Source organism: Chenopodium quinoa, unplaced genomic scaffold (genome assembly GCF_001683475.1).
Source record: "Chenopodium quinoa cultivar QQ74 unplaced genomic scaffold, ASM168347v1, whole genome shotgun sequence".
Lineage (NCBI taxonomy): Eukaryota > Viridiplantae > Streptophyta > Magnoliopsida > Caryophyllales > Amaranthaceae > Chenopodium > Chenopodium quinoa.
This window is the reverse complement of record NW_018743503.1, coordinates 2,875,086-2,897,452: the sequence shown is the minus strand read 5'-3', so window position 1 is coordinate 2,897,452 and position 22,367 is coordinate 2,875,086. Positions and strand designations below refer to the sequence as shown.

The 22,367-nt window shown below is 36.0% G+C and overlaps 1 protein-coding gene across 1 annotated transcript; it reads left to right on the top strand.

The window, feature by feature from the left end:
- Positions 1–17,797: 17,797 nt before the first annotated feature.
- Positions 17,798–19,790, top strand: LOC110739478. Its single transcript, XM_021919923.1, has 4 exons — positions 17,798–18,185; positions 18,484–18,689; positions 18,797–19,097; positions 19,174–19,790. The coding sequence occupies exons 1-4, from the start codon at positions 17,798–17,800 to the stop codon at positions 19,788–19,790; spliced, it is 1,512 nt and encodes a 503-aa protein (XP_021775615.1).
- Positions 19,791–22,367: the final 2,577 nt, after the last annotated feature.

The following is a 22,367-nucleotide window of genomic DNA, read 5'->3' as shown; positions in this document are numbered from 1 at the left end:
GACTCTACAACTGAAGCCAAATACTTGGCTGCTTCGGAAGCTGCTAAGGAGGCTGTTTGGATTCGCAAGTTCATCAGTGAACTTGGTGTTGTACCCTCTATCAAGGTTCCGATAAATCTCTACTGTGACAACAATGGAGCTATCGCTCAGGCTAGAGAGCCAAGAGAGCACTAGAAGGTAAAACATGTCCAAAGGCGATTTCACATGATAAGGGAATGGAAATCCGAAGGTGAAATCAGAATTTGCAAGATCGGCACGGAAGATAATGTGGCCGATCCTTTATCTAAACCTTTGCCTCAAGTGAAACAGAACAAGCACATTAAGGCAATGGGAATCAAGCACATCAGAGATTGGCTTTGAAATTCCATGTACATGTGTTTTAATTAAACTAGATGTTTTAATGTAAGACACTGTATTGAAACCATTCATTTATGGAGTAATTAATTTTTTTGCAAAATTATCATTCACTCCATTACTATTTAATTGTGGTTTAGAATTAAATAATGAGTCCATTCGATTTATGAAAATATTCAAAACAGGGTATCAAGACCATGTCTTGGATAAAGAAACACCTGTTAAGTGAACATTGAATATTTAAATCGAAAATTATCCCTAATCGAGGTCATCTAACTGATGGACGATTGATGACCACCAGAGATTAGTGTGTAGTATGATTTACAGCGCCGTTTCTTGTGCTGCAAGGACATGATGGTCAGAAATCATTTGCACAGGTGCCAGTTTGGAACTGCACTGGATCGACCTATGAGAGTACTTTAAGAAATTCAAAATTTTCATAAGTACATTTCTCATTAGAGCTATCGGAACTCGTTTCCTCGACCATGAGTATTGTGAAGTTTTCTTGTTTGAGTACTAGTCTCTTTGATGTTGCCTAACGTCTACCGTAACTAGGGATCATAACGGGAACACTCAGGAGATTAGGTCCTCTTAGTAAGAGAAACTTACAATGCAAGACTAGGAATTTCCCCTTATTAACAATAGGGAACATGTCTTTGTTGTTTACAAGGCCGCTCGAAGAGCGAGACTTTGAAAATGCATGGTCGTGCTCAGATGGATTTTAGAAATCATCTGCTTATTGACAGTCGAACTCGGAGATCGAGAAACACTTCTGAACGAAATAAGGATGACGATGAATCTTACCTTATAGTTCACGAAGAGACATTAAGCGACATAGGAAATGGGCTATACACTATATGCACACTTGTCCGGAAGGACAAGTGGGAGATTGAAAGGAATGGTGTCCTTCCAACAAGTGTATTATTCTGATAGAGGGTTCAGAATTATTACAGAGCTAATTCTTCAGTAAGGTCAAGTGATTGGAATGCCTAGATGGAGGCCGCTTCCGATCGGTAATATTAAGGTATAATTAATATTACAGCTTAATCTTAACTGAACCCTTCAGGTCGAACCCAATCGAACAACCGATCCGAGACGACGAATTAATCCGATGGATTTAATGAGTCGTCGGAGTTTTACGAACACAGACGTCGGATATCGAGCCTAGATCGTCGAGGCCGAGCGTCACAAAATCACAAGCAACAAGTTCGAGCATAGCCGTAGCATCACAGTGGCCTAGCCATGTGAACGCTAGGATAGCTCGAGCTAGCATGCACTATGCATAACTAGGCGCAAGCCTAGCATGCCATGCGTGCTAGGCGCTAGTGCCCAGCGGCTATCGCAAGGCTAGGCCTTGCTAGCACTGGCGCACAGCACGCCCAACTGCTATCGCAAGGCTAGGCCTTGCTAGCACTGGCACGCAACATGCCTAGCTCGCTAAGGGCTTGCGTGTGGCTGCATGGCGCATCGCTATGCACCAGCCAGCAAGCACGCTGGGTTGTGCGTGCGTGCATGTGCCTACGCCCAGTGCTGGCAACCTCGCACAGCATCTCGCCAGGCAGCGCCCAGCACAATGCGTGGCTCGCTAGCAGCACGCAAGTGCTGGGAGGGCTGGCTGATGCGTGCTGGCAGATCCACGTTGTGCATGCTAGTTGTGCATGCTAGGCTGGTTGTGCTAGCTGGCCAGCAAAGCAAGCAGCTAGCTCACCCAATGCTTGGAGCCGTTTTTGTGAGGGGTGGGGACCAACCCTTGGGCAAATCCTTGGGGAGCAAGGCAATGGTCCCCCCCCCCCCACTACTCTTGGTTCTCACTTTACTCTCTCTCTCCCCTTGACACTTGTTGCATTGTGATTGATTTGATTATTTATTTAATTTAAGATTAAATTAATTATCAATTTTATTCATTCTCCCACATTGGTTGGGGAATGAAAATTAAGGTTTCATTTCCCTATAAATACCAAGGCTTGGGTATTTAGGAAAGAACACACTTGAGTGATATAGTAAAGGAAACTCCATTGTTGAGTATACCTTGAAATTTGTAAAACACTAAGTTTATATTTTTTTCCGGGCCTCGACTAAGCTTCGAGGCTTGGACGATCGGGTCGGGTTCGAGGGTACGATCCCGTTGGAGGCCTCGCATTATTGAGGTTAAAGTAAGAGCTCGTTGTAAGAGCGAAGCACGCATCGAGGGTATATTTCTTATCCTTTCTCTTAATTGTGTTTTAATTATGTTTTGCTTGTATTAGTTGCATTAATTATGGGGGCGGGTCTTGGGGGGTTTCATTCCGCGTAGTGAGGGTCACTACGAAACCCTACAAGTTAGTAAAGTTCTGGCATCTTAATATTTATCTTATTTATTCATCTTTTCTATTAAATATATATCCCATATATTATGCTGGCCAAACTGCCAAAGATGATCAAATAAAAAAGAAACATCAAAGCACACACTTTACTAATAGTTTCAGACTGCTTCATGAGAACAGCTTGCTAACCAAGACACTAAGTAATCTTCTTGTAGGTATCATTAACTGATTTGTTTATAAATTGTCAACTTGGAGGGTGGGAAAAAAAATTTATGTGGTGAAGACAGTACAACAGGAATATGTTATTTATTTTGCAAATGCAATGAGCTTCATGTATCTTGATCGCAGATTGTGTGAGCAAATATATGGCTGTCTTAAGTTATGTGACTTTTTTTTGCTTGCGTTGTACTGAATACTTCATCAGGAATGTAGTGTTTTTGTTATAATTATAATACAATAAGTCTTCTCTACATGAACTGGTAGATTGGATGAGTTGTGTATTTTAGTCTTGAGTTATGCTTGAACTGTTCACAGCCTTCATTTTGCTTTCCTCTACATACGTTTGAAGGTTCTGTACTTCTGTCTGAGTTATCTGTTCATATTGGATTTGTACTACAAAAGATGTTTTTTTGCTGGAATGTCAGTCTTGTCAGGTTGATCTAGTGAAATTTGAAGGTCATACATCTTTTATTAGATATCTTGACAGCTTAGAAGCCCAACCTGAGCATCGTGCTATTGTTGTATTTGTTTTAGCCATCATTATAGATGGGCATAAACGAGGATAAGAGGCTTGTATGGAAGCTGGTTTACTTGATGTGTGCCTTCAAGATTCAACTCCGAAAGGTGCTCAATCTGAGCCCTTACTTCTTCAGTGGCTTTGTCTCTGTCTTGGAAAAATGTGGGAGGGCTTTAATGAGGCTCAGATAGTAGGTTTACACACCGGTGATGCTATGATATCAGCATCTCTACTGTCTAAGCCCCAATTTTAGGTAAGCCTATCGTACACCATAGTAATTTATGTGTTTTGTCATTCTAAAATAAAAATAATATCTTCTCTATGTATAAAGACAAGCATTGCCTATTTGCCTACTCTTCAGGTTAGAGCCGTTGCGGTCTTTGCATTGGGAAATTTTCTTAGTGTTGGATTTGATTCTGTTGGAGATGGAGGGGATGATTGTGATGATGATGAAAAGCTTAAATTTGTTTTTTTTTCAATTTATTCTATTTTTGTGTGTCACCTTGTATTTTATTTTATTTTATTTTTTTGGACGAAAATTGTAATATTACAGCCTTTTTTAATGAAAAATATGCAACTTTATATGTATGTTAATGTTTTTAAATCAATTTAAGTGAAAAAAAAAAACAAAACAAAACAAAACAAAATTATTTTTTAGGGCATTTTTGGCACCAATTTTGAAACAGAACCGGTGCTAAAAGTTTTTTTTTTTAATTTTTTTGGGCCATTATTCGCACCTATTCACAGCAAGAACCGGTGCGAATAACACGTTTTTAGCACAAGTTTTGAACCGGTGCTAAAGGTTTTTTTTTGGCATCCCTCAAATCTGCACCGGTTCAAAACTAGTGCGATAGGGGGGTTTTGAACCGGTGCGCATTTGTGTTATTCTACTAGTGAACTCGAATTTGGGCTTATAATATATCGTTGGAAAGTTCTTTTCAAGCCCCATCTAACTACAAAATAATTGTACCAGAATTATGGACCAAAATAATCTGGTTTGGACGTTTTTATAAAGAGGACACGAAATGAATGATTTTCAAAGGCACAAAATGAATGATTTTGGATTTAAAGGCACGAAATGAATGATTTTGATTTAAAACTCTTTAGGATAGGTTAAAAATGGTCAAGGCTGAAGGAAATTCACGAGACTCTTCAAATCTTCACCTAACTCAATAATCAAAGACGCGAAAGGTACTCATCACTGGGTTTGGTTTTTGGGGAGACACAATCAGGTGTCTACAGGATGTAATCAAAATTCCTCCCTACAAGCTCGTCATTTCTCAGACTTCAGCGAGAGTAATCGAAATTCCTCCCTGCAAGCTCGTCATTTCTCAAACTTCAGCGGGAGTAATCGAAATTCCACGTTACAAAGTCATATTCCCTCTAGTGTCAGCAGGAGTGATCAACATCCTTTGACACAAAGATAATAATTCCCTCACACATAGAAATGGCCATCATCAGCAAGTGACAACAAACTCCGCCTTTAACACTTCGTAGCATGTCCTCCCAAGTCTCAGAATCGCATAAACAATCCTTAGACTTGAGGGGCTAGAGGTATGCAGGATGTCTCAGCCGGACGACCTGTTTGGCAATTACCGATAAGGTAACACGCTCAAAATAGCTGGCATGAGTAACATCATACCACCTCTTTAGGGGCTAGTTGTATGGCATAGCTCCTGCTAATCTATTCCCTCCCAGCTGAGCCCATTCAAAAGGACCACACTGTTCAGACAAGAGCTGGCATGAGTGACCTCATACCACCTCTTGAGGGGCTAGTTGTATGGGATAGCTCCTGTTGAGCTATCACCAGGCTCCCAGCTTCGCCCACGGGGTGCGCCCTCCCCATTGGAAGAACACTCAGAGGGGCTCACCAGCCCGATAGAGCCAGCCCACAGGCTGACAAAGTATGACTCCGCCTAAAGGAGATCGTACACCTATAAATAAGGAACCAAGTACAAAGGAAAAGAGGCTATACACACAAGTTGTTACACTCTCCCTATCTCTCTAAGTACACTTTCTCTCTCTAAACACATTCTAACTTAAGCATCGGAAGGGGGTTCCTCGAGCCACCCCCGAGGGCAGTCACGTGTGTTTCCTTGCGCAGATTACCAGCTGAACCCCTAGATCCGTACTCGGAACACTAAGAACCTAAACATACTACAAAAAAGGGCAGTCCCCACAATTATCCGAACCCAAGCACCAAGACACTATAAGAGGAGGCTAACACATCCCCTTAGCTCCCCTAAAACCATGTTACACCACATGATATAACACAACCAACCCAAATAAAAAACGTCAATAGCATCGAAGAACATCTAACTTATCAAACTTTCGACAGAGAACCAAAAAAGCAAGGAAAGCACAAACTGTACTAAAACACAAACCTAACTCCACCAAACTGAAAATAAACAAACTAAACACAAAGGAGATTAACATGGAGAAAGGCTGTAAATGAGAAATACTAAAATTCTGTACAAGAAACCCTAGCTAAGTCATTACCTTTACTGTATAATTCGGTGAAACCGAAATCACATACGGTGGCGACAAAGTTAGCTTTAAAATTAAATCCCCAAATACGTGACAACCAAATCCTAAATCAAATAAGAAACCCTAACCCTAACCTTTACCTTTACTGGGAAGTTATCAACGGCAACGGTTGGGAAAGATTTGAAAGAGGACCCCCAAGGTGAAGAAACCCACGAAACGCAGCTCCTTTGCAATGGATAACATCGACGAGGAAGCAGCTGACTAAAGTTCCAAGTTTGAATCTCGTCACCGCCGTGAAAACCAGGAACCTTACTCTAGGCCTTGGATCTGAAGATAATCCTTAATTAAAAGAAATAGAAATTCGTCCCCAAAATTGAAACCCTAACCCGTACTTTACTCCGTAACTGAAGCGTTCAAGATAGCTTTGGGAGACCAAACCCTCGACCAGACCTTCACACTTGTGACCTTTAAGGATGCTCGTCGGCGACCTTAAATGAGCACTGTTGCTCTAGCCGCCGGCGGGAGGGGAAAACAAAGGAGGAGAGGTTTGTTTGTAGCTTGAGAGAAGGAAGAGGTTTTATTTGTTTAGAGAGAGAATATTTACTAGAGTTAACTATTTTTAAAATTATGACAGTCATTATTATTGTCATCACTACCCTATACCCTAAACCCTAAACCCATTTTATTTAGGGTTTAATATTAAAAATCATATCTAAAAGTATAGCATTTGGTTTATTCTAACCTGTTAATGTTACTGTCAGTTCCCATGGTTTTAAAATCAATTTAGCTAGGTTTACTCTTAATTTAAATAATTTTATTAAACACACAGAAGTATCTATCCAAAACCAAAAAAAAAAACAGATGTATGGGTTCAATAATGGGCCTTGTATGAATATTTAGATGGGCCTGTATAAGGGCCTATTGTATGATATTATTTAATTTAGTCAATATATAACTGGGGCTATATGTCCAAAATGTAATTTGTTTTTATTAATAATGATTATCTTTATTATTATATATAAATATATATTAGCATAGAAATAATTATAATAATATTACAATAACAAAAGTTGTAAGGTCATGCTTTTTTATCTTAAATTATACAAGTATGTATACGAGATAATTTTTTTTAAACTATAATTATATATTATAGATAAAAAGAAATTATTTTTGTTGAATTTAAATTATTTTTACATAATTTAAATATTTTTTACTGTTTAAAGCTTTATTTATAAATTCTCTATTTTATTTGATGATTGAAGTTACTTACTTATAGTGATTTAATTATATTGAACTAAACTTAACTGATTTATATAAAACCGAAATTAATATTACTGATTTATATAGGAAAACAAAAATAAAAATAAAATAAAAAATTAATGTAACTGACTGATTTATATAGAACTGAAATTAATGTTACTGATTTATATAGAAAAAAAATTAATAATAAAAAATAAATTAATGTTACTGAACTTAAATAATTTATACTTCGTACTAGACATTATTTGAATAAGGTGAAAAAAATAAGGTCTAATAGTAATAATTTGAATAAGAAATATTGTGACACGTAGTTGTAGCCTTGTGGGTCTTATGCTACAAACCTCAGGGAGCCTATCGCGGTTTAAGGACATACGCATTTTTCAAAGCATTTTGGAAATGAGTCGCCACCATCCGAGGACCATGTAAACCTCTTTTTACTCCGTTTTGAATAAAAGCACGTCTGATCTTTGAAACCATAACATTAGGTTCGGAACAACCTGCTTAAATGATTTAGAGTAGTTTGCAAAGTGTCCTGATTATTGCACACCACACTTTAAACATGCATATTAGGTTGTCTTAGAATAGGCAATTAAGAGGGTGTTGAAATTTGGCCACTTTGCCTTAAATCGGATTCAAGAGGGTGGTTTTGCAATCAAGCATCAAAGAGAGTTTGAGAAGATAAAGATTCAATACCTAATTGTTATTACGACTTTGAATACATATCACGCACCAATTTGAATAATAATGAGCATAATTAATGATAAGTAGTGAATGTATTAACTAAGATAGCAATTGAAAATTGAAATAGCAATCAAGCAATAAATACAGAGTAGCAAATAACAATATTAAAGCATAAATGAGCAATAATAAATTAATAGAAAATGCTATACATAGCCCCTTAGGGTTACATGTAAGCATTAAGGTGTCGTTTGGTTGCCATGAAAAGTTAATTCCCATAGGAAATACTATTTTATTGGAAATAAATTACCTTGTCAATTTCCTAGGAAATAAGTATTCGTGTTTGGTTAAGCATCGGAAATTGTAATTGACACAAGAATTTGCATTTACCGGGGTGGTTTTGGTAAATGATTTCCTACACTTTGTAGGAATTTTCACTTCCTTAGATTCCAATTCCCATGCTTTTGCTAACCAAACACAAAAACATTTGGCAACTTTCTAGGAAATTGAAATTCCAAGGAAAGTATGATGCAACCAAACAACACCAAAATACACTATAAAAAATGTTTAAATTTAGGAAATCATGACAAAAACAGACTAATTACACTGATTTGCGCGTATTTTTGTCATGAATTCCTAATTTTATACGATTTTCAAGAGTGAATTTAAGGCTTATATGTAACCCTAAGGACTATGTATTGCATTACCCTAAATTAATAAGGCAAAAGCTAACGAACGCCCTGGGGGTATTCGGATAAGCTAACTAAAAGCAGAAATATTAAATTAAAATGAACATTAATTATATCGATCGACGCTTGATTTTGATATGCATTCCCAAATTAATACTATTTTAGGAAATATTTTAAATGCTTATCTAATTTTCTGAGGGCGTTCGTTTGCAAGATCCAATTAATAAAGCAAAATATTAAATTTGTTGGTTTAATGCAGCTCAAATGATAACCAAAATCAATTATTATATTCTAATATTCTTGACTCTTATCTAGCGCCCTGAAACGCCCGTTACCAACATCAAATTAATAATATTACAAAACTGTAAATAATAAAGTGGAGTGTTAGATCATCAAAGTAGAGGAATGAGCATTCTTCACGTAACTCAATCTCGTTGGCATGACAAATTTCCATGGCTATGATGCATGCTATCTTTTAAACTTTCGTATAATTTAAGAGTTAGTTAACCACAACCCTCCAAAAGACCAAATTACAAATCATATATATAAGAGTTAGTTAACCACAACCCTCCGAAGACCAAATTACAAATCATATATATATATATATATATATATATATATATATATATATATATATATATATATATATATATATACACATATATATATATATATATATATACTATAACATCCAATTAAATAACTTTCATTTCTCCAAATTTTTTATTTATTTATTTATTTTTGTACATAACTTTCACATCTCCTATTATTATTTTTTTTTCCTAAATATGTACATGCTACGTATATTAACTATATATCGTGCGTTAGCACGAACACACTCTAGTTACAACAATAGATCAAATAACTAATGCATGCATTAAATGTAATAACAGCACAAGCGATAGATAACCTGATCATTAATTGTTCTAAACTAGTTGTAAGACTTGTATTTAAATGCCTCAATTTGATTTTGACACATACTATTCTCGTACACTGTTTTGGCCAATGTTTACCTTTATAAATAAGATTAAATATATGTTTGTGTGAGTATTTGTTTGAATCGTCTCAATATATAATTTTCAAATACCAACTTTTTATATTTTATACTTATTGAACATTACAAATAGGATTTTTTGTGAAAAAACTACCTTATACATTTCAGATTTTGTAAAAAACTACCTTATTAAAAAAAATGTTGTAAGGAATTACCTTTTAAACACTAAATGTTGTAAGAAACTACATATCGTATAAAACACTAGATGTTGTAAGAAACTACATACCTTATAAAACACTAAATGTAGTAAGAAGTTACCTTTTATTAGATTATTGCATTGAATAAGGGACGTAATGACTCATTTTCAATTATTATTTCTCCTTTTCCCACCCAATTTCTACATAACCCCCTAATAATAAATCCTAGTTTACCTTCTCTTTCATTGTTAAATCAAGCACATGGTAGCAACTTACAACATCAATACTTATTATTTTAAAATAGGAAGTTGGAAGCTAATGACACTTGTCCTCTTCCTCTTTTAAATTTTTTTTTTTTAAATGCAAGAAAAACAATCATACATCTCTTCCATCCCAATACAATCCCCTAATCATGCCTATTCAACAAAATAATTTTTTTCATAAAAAAGAAAAAAGTTACAGTAGAAATTCAATCAAACATCTCTTCTACATCTCTTCCATCCCAATCCCCTAATCATGCCTATTCAAGAAAATTATTTTTTTCATTAAAAAAAAAAATTTAAAACAGAAATTCAATAAAACATCTCTTCCATCCATGTCTTTTTGAAATACATGTGTAGGATAATATTAGATTTTAATCAATATCAATGTCAATGTCAATATTTAATAACATGAACTTTTGCAAACAAATTAGAGTGCCACGTGACCATATTTACATTCCAATTTTTTTTTTCATTTTTTACCATTGATTTTTTTTTTTCCAATTAACCTAAAAAAAATCATTCTCTCTATCATAGTATCATGTTGTTTCATGTGGGCGGTTTCTCCTATGTTTTTCAATCTTCTTCCTCTCATCTACACATATTATTATTTTACAACTCATATCTCTCTCTCTCTCTCTCCTCAAATCCCCCCTCTTTACAATTCGTGATTTTTCCCAATTTAAATTTTAAATTGTATTTTTTGCTCAAGGAAGTTAAAGTTGAAATTTAGTCAAATTTGTCTTCAACTAAGTTTCTTCCCATTAGTTTTAAGTAAGTTCATTATGTTTCTCTTTAAATGTTGTATTCAAATCCTAATAGTTAGTTCATTTAATTTTAGAGAATTTCAATAGTTGCGTGCAAGTCGGTTGTGACGGACTCACGGTCGCTTAGTATTTGCCATTCAAACTACTTTTTAGGTTTCCTTCTTTTCAATTTTCTTCTTAAAGTTTGTTGACAATGTTTTAGTTTTGGATTTGAAAGATTATTAATCGTTTATTCCTCTACTCTTAAAAATTGATGAGAATTTTAGTGTTAATTTTCATTAAGATTTGTTGTATTTTTTTTATATAATTAAATCTTTTTAGCCCAAATTTAATCTGTGTGAGATTTATGAAAGACAATATCAAGAGTATATCTTGATTTAATCTTCAAAATATAATATTCATTGTATATGTACATTATATTCTTCTAGAATAAGGAAAAATTCATGGGAATAATCCCACCTTTGCGCCATTCGTTTTTAATAATCCCACCTTTAGATTATTTTTTAATAATCCCACCTTTACCTCCCATTCTTTTTTAACGGTCCCGGGTGACCAGTAACCGGTTGAAGAGGTAAAAAAAAAAATTTTAGTTTATTTTACACGTGTCACCACGTAATTGGTCAAAAAAATAAGTTTTAATTTTAATTTTGTTTTAAGAAATGATAATTAGCAATTAACATTAATTACTTATTTTTAATAATTTTCTCATGAAAAAAAAAACTAAAAATTAAAACCACTACCAGCCACCTCCCTGCCCCACCGTCGTCCCAACCCCTAGCGTCGCCGCGACCTGACCGTCGTCCCAGCCCCCAGCATCGCCACGCCCTGACCGTCGTCCCAGACAGGCTGTTAGCCCCGCTCCAGTCGCCACCTTTATTCCGGCACCTTCCGTCGCCTTAAACCACCAAATGCATTTCCGAAATTAAGGATGGGAAGGAGAGGGGGCCGAAATCGAGGCCTGGGAAGGGCAAAGGGGCCGAAATTGGGGCAAGGGGAGGGTAGGGGGCCGAAAAAGGGATAAGGTTTTTGGGCAAGGCAGCTAGGGGAGGGAAAAGTGTCGATGGCTGGCTGGGTGTGGCTGCGCAAGGAGAGGGAGGAGGGTTTCGGGGCTGGGGAAGGGGAGGAAGAGGGTATTCGTGGTGGTCAGGGGAGAGTGTGGTGGCGGCAGTGGTGGAGAAAGGGAAGCATTAGTGGCAGTCGGCGTGGCCCTCCGTCGTCGGTGGGCAGGCAGCAGGGAAGGCTGGTGGTGGTGAGCAGCCATGGAGGGTGGTTGGGCTGGTGGAATATTTCTTTTTTTTTTATTTTTTTTTATGAAACAAGTAGTTTCTTAATTAATTAAGTATAATTTTTTAAATTTTTTTTTAAATTTTTTTTTATATTTTAGGCCAATTAGATTGTGACACGTGGCATGTAACTTGCTATAATAAGTTAAATAACCGGTTGGGACCATTAAAAAAGAATGGGGGGTAAAGGTGGGATTATTAAAAAATAATCCATAGGTGGGATTATTAAAGGTGGGATTATTCCCATGAATTTTTCCCTAGAATAATATACTCTGTTATATTTTATTATCGAGTGTCTCTTTCATAATGAATTGTTGTATTTTTTTTTTCCTCTTTCATCCCTTTTCAATCTTTTACTCACATTTCCCTCTCTTGAATTTATTGTACAGAGTTGGTGATTCTCTACATTCATAATATGTATTCATATACTATGACATTTAATTTGTACAAGTATTTTAAGTTATTCTTTAATCTATACCAATTCAATGTTTTAAACTTTTAATTAATTGCTCCTATACACAGGTATACGAAACTAAAATTTATTTAGTTAACAAGTTTTTATGATTGTAAAAAATTGCGGTAATGCAAAATATAGATAAAGATGGGTTTGGATATGGGGTATGATAATGAAATGGTACTATAATCATTGTTTTTTATTACTTATCTTTATATTGTTGAATTTTGTGTTTGTTTTTATTTTTTTTGGTTTTTTTTTAGTCTTGAATTTTTAATAGTTATTAAATCAAAAGTTTCTTGAATAACCCTTCAATAATAAACATTTCCAACAAAAACTATAACCCACACTAAATTCCTTTCTATTTCCATTTCACTATGCTTCGCTTATGTATGATCAAAATTTATTTTGCACATTTAACAGAATTGCTATGCTTGATTTGCAGAAAGAGCATTGTGGACCAATAGCGAGTGAAGTTCAAATTAGGCTACAAATTCTCTTTAGGTAATAAGCATGTTTCTTCTATTTTATGTATATCGCAAAACAATAAATTAGAAAAAAATAATTGTAGCCCTTATATGTATTTGTACTGTGGAGTACAAGATTTTTGTACAAATTGTACAACAATTTTTAATTTGTAACTATTATAGATGACATATTCTTTAAATCTGACAGACTTTTAAGTGTATTGTACTTTAAAAAATACTAATCTAACATTATTGTTATAGTATTTCCTATTACTATAAGCTTCGATAGTAATGTTTATATTTTAAAATACATACATATATATATATATATATATATATATATATATATATATATATATATATATATATATATATATATATATATATATATATATATATGAACTCATTATGTATAATGTTGAAATCCCATTTATATTATTAATGTTTATTTTTTTAAGAATAAAAAATTTACAATACAATAAACAGCCGTGCATTATTGCACGGGTTTAAGACTAGTTTAGTTTTTATAAGCTAAGGTAGTTTCTTACAACAATTTTGATATAAGGGTCACAAAAAAAACTCTTACAAATATTACTCCTTCCGTTTCATAATAATCACAATAGTAAGGAGGACAAAAAGTTATAGGAATTTTGGGTGGGGCCAAATGGGGAATTGTTTTATAATATACAAAAAAAAAATAATAGTTAGTACAGTGAAGGTATATTTATTAGTAAGAGAAAAAAAAATAGTGTAAGTGAGGTTGGTATGTAAAAGAAAGATATAAATTAGTAGTGGGTCCTTACCAAATAAGTAAGTGTTGCAATTATTACGAAATGAATAAAAAGGAAAGCGTTGTGATTAATATGAAACTAAGGGAGTATTAGTAAAAGTTATGCACTAGCAAATGTATCGGTCAAATTGGGGCACTTAAATTTAATTTGATGAAGTAATTGTTAGACCCTGCACTCTTGCTTGCAAGGGGCAAATGGCAAACGAGTAGCTCGGGTCAGCTACGAGTTAAGTCAATTTCTAGTCAATAAAATAATCGGGTCGAGATTAGGTTAGGTTAGGCCAGTTCGAGTATCGGGTCAACAAATAATCGGGGCAGGTCAAGTAGATGGTCTACACTTCGGGTTAAGTTTGGATCGGGTCAAGTTTGGGTTGAATTATTTCGGCTAAGGTCATTTTGGGTTGGGTTAATTTTTGGGTCAAGTTCAAGTTTGGTCAAATTCAAGTCGGGTCATATTCGAGTCGGGTCATATTTCGATAAATTGATTATTATTATCATTCTTAGCATAGTGTGTTTTCTTACATTAAATAATCAAGGAAATAAACAAACTTGCGTATCTAAATAATATTACATGTGTAAATATAAATTAATCTTTTGGAGTTGTTGATCATTATTGACACATTGCATGTTTCATTGCTAATTTCCCTGTATTTTACCCATTATCTGCTGCGAAATAAAGATTTGAAATATTTTGGAATCTAAAATGATTTTTAACAATGTTTTATTGAATGACAAAGGAAATTGGTTTGCTAGAATCAGTTAAGTCATTTTGGGTATCAATTCAATTATTTTTTATTCAGGTCATTTCGGGTATAGGGTAATTATAGTTCAGGTCAATTTAATTAGATATTGGGTCTATTTGGGTCAATCAATTCGGGTTAACATTAGGTCGAGTCACTCCGATATCCTTATATTGGATCTTACCCCCAACCATCACCTTCGGCTGCCTAGATCCACCCCCACCGCAAAAAAACTTTTAAATTTTAAAATACGAATATATACATTAAAAATACAAATATACAATAAAAATGTATAAAATGCATACAAAAATATATTCATGTGATGACTAGCTCAACCTTTTTTTTTTCTTTTTTTTTTTTGTGTAAAATTGGGTTTAAAGTTTATATTGATTAAAAATAATAGAAAGTTTGTCTTGGTTGGCAAGTGATGAACAATTTAAAGACTGATTGGCGGTTGGTAAAAATAACCGATCTAATTTTTTTTTTTTTTTTTTTTCTAAAGAACCGATCTAAATTATTAGTAAACTACCAATTGATTAACAATTTAATCATCTTAGTCAACATTTCAATAGTCACTCAAAAAACTTCAGTCCTCTTTAACGGTTCAACCACATAATTAAAGAAGATAATGTAGAAATAGAGGGAAGGAAAAGAAGAGTTAACAACGATTTTTTTTTTTTTTTTTTTTTTTGAAACAGTTAACAATCAATTTAGCCTAATCAAGATATGTGTATGTATTACTACGTACATTACAATTTATACAAAGATTATTCTAACAAAAGAAATATAGTCCAATTATGTTGTGTCCTCGCACAACATTCGTGTCTAAACTCAAGTTAAGTTTGGTCTAATGAGAAATATTACACCTTTTAACCTTGAGATTGGGATTCAATCTTCACTAATGACACTTTTTAAGGGTGGGGATTCTCTTTCCTTCTCCCTCACTTTCAAAGTGTCTGATCCATAAATACTAGAACAAAAAAACTGATTGAGATCTAGTCCGATCTTTCATCTTACCTTTTAAAAAATTAAAAATAAAAAAAAATATATAAAAACTGCATTCATGTCTAAAATTAATAACCTGACCTATAGATACTTGCATATTTACTCGTACTCGATTACTCGTGCTCATGTCTAAGTGTCATGTGTTCTACATCTTCCTATATTCTTCTAGTTTCTTTGACATCTCTTAATTTCTTACATAAGTGTGGTTCGAATTCAGTCTTTGTAACGTTTGAAGCAAGTTCAACTTAAGGATTATGAAAATAAGGCAATTGTTTTAAATTGTTCGCAATTTTCAAATGTCTTGTAATTGTGTGTAAATTGACTGAATAATTTTGTTTAGGTTGTTTGAATTGTTGGAACCGATCCTCGAATAGGTAAGCAATAGTATCCTTCTTCCACTTCTTCAATTGAGATTGCTGTTGTTGATACTAGTTGTAAAAGTGAACTGCTATTCGTCGTTCGCAAATTACAGGGTGACGCTCCCATTTTTATGTGTATTGACTATTTTGCCCATGAGTGTTTTATTTCCATATAAGGCTCCACCATGACTCACTTTAGCTTGTAAAAAGTTAAATATTATTCCCGACCCCCCACTTGTCTTTAAAAAATCCCGACCCACAAAAAAACCCGAGACCACCATTGTACGGTAATTCCGACCAATTTTTAAAATCCCGAGTGTGGAAGTTGGGGCCCACTATTGACGATGAGTGACGACAATTTTAGTACGCCGGAGCAGTCGTCGGAAGAATCTGTAAGTCGTAGTTTTTAAATTTTTTTTTTTCAGGACTTCCGCCCATTTTTTCCGGATCCCAGGGGAAGATCCGCCTAAAAAATCCGGAAGTTCCTCCTAGGATCCGGAAATTCTAGGCGGATCCCAATATACGCCTGGAATTTCCGGATCCTAGGAGGATCTTCCGGATTTTTTAGTCGGATCTTCCTCTGGGATCCGAAAAAATGGGCGGAAGTACCTAAATTCGGTTTTTTTTTTTTATTCTTTCAAAATTCATAATATTATTTTTGCTGATTTTTTTTGTGAGTATTATTATATTGTGTTAGTTATTATTATTATTAATTATGTTTATATTTCTAATGTTATTATTATTATTATTATTATTATTATTATTATTATTATTATTATTATTATTGTTATTATTATTATTGTTATTGTTATTGTTATTGTTGTTGTTAGTATGATTATTATTATTATTATCGATTTTTATATTTATATTTTTATTATTATTATTATTGTTATTATTCTTATTATTAATAATATTGTTACTGTTGTTGTTAGCATGATTATTGTTATTGTAATTATTATCACTATTGTTGTTACTGTTATTTATATTATTATTTTTATTATTATTATTATTTTTGTTATTATAGTTTTTATTATTATTATTATTTTTGTTATTATAGTTTTTATTATTATTATTATTATTTTTGTTATTATAGTTTTTATTATTATTATTATTATTATTATTATTATTATTATTATTATTATTATTATAGTTTTTGTTATTAATAAACATACTATTATTATTATTAAATTTATAATACTAATATTTGCCTCATTTGTTTGGTTTATTGTTAAAGATTCGGAGGTTGAGGACGGCAGTGACGGTGTGAATTATAGTGCAAATTTCGTGACAGACAAGGTTTTTCGAACGTTTGATGAAGCAGTTAGTTGGGCGGATGCTGTTGCAATAAATCTGGGATTTATTTTGGTGAAATCGTCTTTCAACAGACAGAGGGATGGTCGGCCATATCGATATTTAAGATGTGATCGGGGACATAGGAGTAAGCCGAGAGATCTTGAGAACGCAATAAGGAAGGACACGAAAACCAAAGCCAATGGTTGTCCTTTCTACATCAAGATATCTTACAATTTTGTCAACGACTGTTGGTTTATCACAGTGAAAAATGATGTAACTGGGACCCACAACCATCCAATGATTGCGTATCCAGAAGGCCATCGTAAAATAAGCGGGTTAAGCCCGGAAGCGAAGCAGGTTATGCGTAACATGACCAAGTCTAAGGTAGCACCGCGTAAAATCATGGCGACTATTGCCGAGCAATTTCCTCAGGATCATCCAAACATCAGACACATCTACAACTGCCGAAATGACTTCAGAACCGAGATGTCAGATGGGAGAGGAGTTGTTCAGCAGTTTCTACATCTGGCTAGACAGAGTCAGTATGTCTACTAGGTATTGTCTGATGATCAAGGCGTTTTACAGCACGCCTTCATGGCGCATCCAGTCATGGTAGACATCTTGCGGACGTACCCGTATGTGATCAGTATGGATTCCACATACAAGACCAACCGATACGGAATGCCGTTCTTTGAGATAGTTAGTGTGACACCGACAAATCAAAATTTCCTCGTCGGTTATGTCTTCATGCGCAACGAGTGCACGGCCAGCTATCGATGGGTTTTGCAGAGATTAAGAGACTTGATCGGGATTGATAAGGAACCGTCGGTTTTCTTGAGTGATCGTGAGTTGGGGCTAGTTGCGGCATTGAGGGAAGTGTTTCTAGGGACCTCGCACTTACTTTGTCGATGGCATATTAACAAAGATGTTGAGGCTCGTGTCACTGATATGTTCAAAAGCAAAAAGGTCGGTGCGGCATTCAAAAACGGGAGATGGAAACGTGTGATGGACGCTGCAACCGAGGAGGATTATGAGGCTGCTGTAGAGATGATGAAACTGAAATGGGCAAGTTATCTAAAGGTGATAGAGTATGTTGAGAGGACTTGGCTTTGTCATAAAACGTAGTTTGTGACATTTTGGACAAACCAAGTTCTTCATTTTGGCAACACAAGCACATGTAGAGTTGAGAGCCAACATTCGGCCGTCAAGATGTAGTTTGATTCTTCGATAGGTTCATTTTTCGGTTGTTGTATTTGATGTATGTATTTTGTTGTATTCATGTTTGTTGTGAATAATAACGTTTTTTTGTTGTATTTTGTTGTATTTATGTTTGTTGTGAATAATAACGTTTTTTTGGTAATGTGCAGGTTCTTTGGATACCGTATGGGCCCGAGTTCATTGTCACATTGGTAATCAGATCATCGCTATTCGTAATGATTTGGAGGCATCTAGGTCGAAGATTGGTCAGAAGTACAGACAATTGCCATTGTCACGTATCAACGGCAAGGTGTCTCAGCATTGTTTGAAGATTCTCGACAAGGAGACGAAAAGGAAGAGGGATCTGAGTTATCAGGTGTATGAGCGTTGCGGATGTGCATTGCGGGTGACCCATGGTTTGCCATGTGCTTGTCAGATACATGAGTCTTTAGCTCGAGCTTGTATAGTAGGCAAATTCACCAGTTCTGGAAGACTTTGGTTATCGGCAATGGTAATGATGGAACAACGTTCGGTAATGACGCGACCGAGGACGCCACACATTTTCGAAATCTGATGGACGAGGTACTTGATAGTGATAATGCTATTCTACGAAATGTGACACGCATCATTGAGGAAGAGCTACATCCGGATCATGATAACCTCCAAGAACCTCATATCAACCATAGGGTGCGTGGTCGACAGAGGAACAACGATACAAGACGTGATCAGTCTTATTTCGAACATGTGAATCGCCGAAACAGTCAATCTGGTCAACGACAAGGAGGTATGATTTTGGTATTGTGGGTTTAATCGTTTTTCATGAGTTCTTGTACTAATAAATGAACCCTATATATTTGCAGAAGATGAATCAGACATCACCCAAAGCCGGTATCAACACTTGATTCCCGGACCTATGTTGCCTTTCATCATAGGGTGGAAACATGTCATTGGCGATGGTAACTGCGACTTTCGTTGTGTCGCCGAGTTCTTCTTTGGTGATCAAGGCCAATGGTATGACGCTCGAGAAATAATCGCTAACGAGGTCCTTGGTTATCCATCCCTGTACGGGAGGATTTACGGGCTTGGAAGGCTTCAGATAAATGTGGAGCGTATTCGATGGGACGGTGGGGCGGTTGATGCTCGTCATTGGATGGTTGCAATTCAAGATTTATTTCCTATTGCTACTTGGTTCAACTCAATGGTTATTATTCTCGGTGTAGGCACCGTACCATCGTGCTTGTACCCATGTCTCACTATCTTGCCGTTGCGGGCACGAAGAGGAGTCACGGCACCACAACGGGAGTTTGTCATCGCTACAGTTTCTGCCTCACATTTTATATTGCTTGAACTTGCACCAGATTCACCACTTCCCCCTATTGCAGGTTGGTGGACCGAGAACCACGAACCAAGTGTTGAAGGTTGGGATCACCGTTATGTAGCTAGAAGGAACATGTGGGATGCGTTAACTAGACAATGAACTTATTAATGTAACACGCATTTATGATGAATAGTTGTAGAAATGTAATTCGTAAAGAAATTAACTTAATTAAACAAAGTTTCAACAACAAAACAAAAACAGTTGTTCAGTCCTTAAAGTACATGACGAATAAATACAAAAAAACATCAAGTTTACAACCCCATCATCGCCCTCCAGTTAGCTCATAGCGCCTCAGCCATTACTCTTGTATCCTGCGACAAGCTCGGATACTCCTCCAGTGTCCTGTTGATGACCTCCATGGACCGACCCATCCACTGTAATTAAAAAACAACATATTAAATAAATCACACGTTTTTCTAATCATAATTACACATCATAAAAACACAAGTTCTTACGTAATCCGTGTTAGTTCTCTCTAGCAGTGTGCGACTCTCATGCGATGAAGCAACTGGAGAAACACGAGGATGAGAAAATCGGTATAGCCACTGCATGTACCCAGGACCGACCGTAGGACCACCACCACCAAGTCTGCTCAGGGCACCTAACACCACACTGAAAGACATACCGGGAACAAACCGAGTCCACATCATAGATGTCATCTCTGACGGAAATTCAACTCGATACATCTACAAGTTCGTCGGCCTCCTTGCCTTCTCAGGCCTAATGATGGCTGGGGGAATGCCCTGGACGTATCCAAGCTGTCGAACCACTCGATCAGGCATATATGGCTCAATGATGCTACGATACTGGATGCAGCCAATGAAAAGAGTAGCAGGCACGCGTCGTGCTGGATCAACTCCGTACGATAGCCAGTTCACCTCATTGTCAGTCAGATGATCCAACCTAGCACGAAAAGCGAGGAGGCGCTCCATGCTCTTGTTGGGGCACCCCGATCCGACATCCCAGGCGGACGCACGCGGAACAGTAAGCTCTCTAGTCAAGGTCCCCTGCTGAGGCCTAAAACACGGGAAGTACTCGTAGATCCATGCCTGCAGAAGCGTAAGACAGCCGGCGATAGAATCAGCATCTTTTTGTGACGTTGTACCCAACTGCCGGTACATGTATGCTAGCACAGCAGAACCCCAGGAGTAGTCACTAATCTGACCATCCTCAATAAACAGCTCGTTGAGGAAGGAAGGATGAGTACGGTTTCCACTCTTGTCCAGAAACAAACATCCGCCAAGAACTAACCACAGGTACGCCCTGTAATGGATACTGAAGGGCCTCTGCGCCTCCAAGGTCGACTCCACGATCCTCTCAGTAAGCATCCCACTTCCCTGACATACGGTTTTAGTACTACACTTCTCATTCAGCTCTTCCGCAGTCATATCCAAGGTAATCGAGCACGCGTCCCGTAAAACGTCCGTGCTAGGAGTAGTGGAAACCATGGAACCGTCGACACGGGAGCCCTAGAATATGATACACGTCATGCATCATGATCGTGATCTCCCCAAATGGCATGTGAAATGAGTTCGTGTCTAGCTGCCATCTCTCAACAAAAGCAAAAATCAGGGGCTAGTCAAATCGCCGGAACATGATCCCGGGTAAGTGAGATAGACCACTGCCATCAATCAGTTCCAGGTGCTCCTGCGGAAGACGAGCGCGCCAGTTACCTAACTCAGTACACAACTGTGTCCTGCTCAAACACCGCAGAACATTTCTCTCCTGGCCACCCCATAGATATGTAGCCACGTGACCCCCAAAACTAGGAATGACAGTACCATCCTCAGGCCCACCTGGCATCGGACCCCGAACCACCCATGACTCAGACGAGCTGGTAGAACCTTCACCTGGTTCACTACTACTACCATATCTCCCATGGTCACCCCTATACACAGTACGGTAATCCTGAGGGTCGTACTCTGAATCTCGACTAGCATAACTAGCTCGCTCATCGTCGTCCTCTTCGTCAGATACAGGAACTCTACCCGACGAGTACATGGGGGCGCTCATGTCTGACTGATGCTCCCCCGACCAAGTACGAGCAGACCCGTACTGCTGCTCACGGTGAAACGGTGCCTCCGAAGGTCCTGCATCACCTAACTTCCTCCTAACTGATGCATTCAAACGTCTCGATCTTGCATGTCGAGCGCCCGAACCCTCAATCTGCATTAAATAAGTAGAAAATATAATTTCATTAATACTTACACACACAACTATGATATCAACCTTGAATCGTTAATATTCCAATTCGAAAATAATAACAACAATACATAACAATTACAATAAATGAAAAAACAAATTAAATAAACATAACAACATTACATAACAAGAACAATAAATGAAAATAAAAAAAAAAATAAACATAACAACAATAAAAAAAAAATAAACATCACAACAATACATAACAATAACAATAAATGAAAAAAAAAATTAAATAAACATAACAACAATACATAACAATAATTATAAATGAAAAATAAAGTAAATAAACATAATAATAACAACAATACATAAAAACATAACAACAATACGTAACAATAACAATAAATGGAAAAAATAATAAATAAACATATCAACAATACATAACAATAATAAAAATAAAAAAACAAAAACAAAACAACATATAAATAGCTTCACCAAACAAAAGAAAAAAAAACAAAAAAAAAAATTAAA

Bases quoted from the DNA above. Each gene is read 5' to 3' on its own strand.
- LOC110739478 (XM_021919923.1), top strand. From the start codon at position 17,798: ATGCCGTTCTTTGAGATAGTTAGTGTGACACCGACAAATCAAAATTTC. The intron at 18,690-18,796 runs GTGTATGAGCGT...CAAATTCACCAG, and splicing joins AGAGGGATCTGAGTTATCAG to TTCTGGAAGACTTTGGTTAT. The intron at 19,098-19,173 runs GTATGATTTTGG...ATATATTTGCAG, and splicing joins ATCTGGTCAACGACAAGGAG to AAGATGAATCAGACATCACC.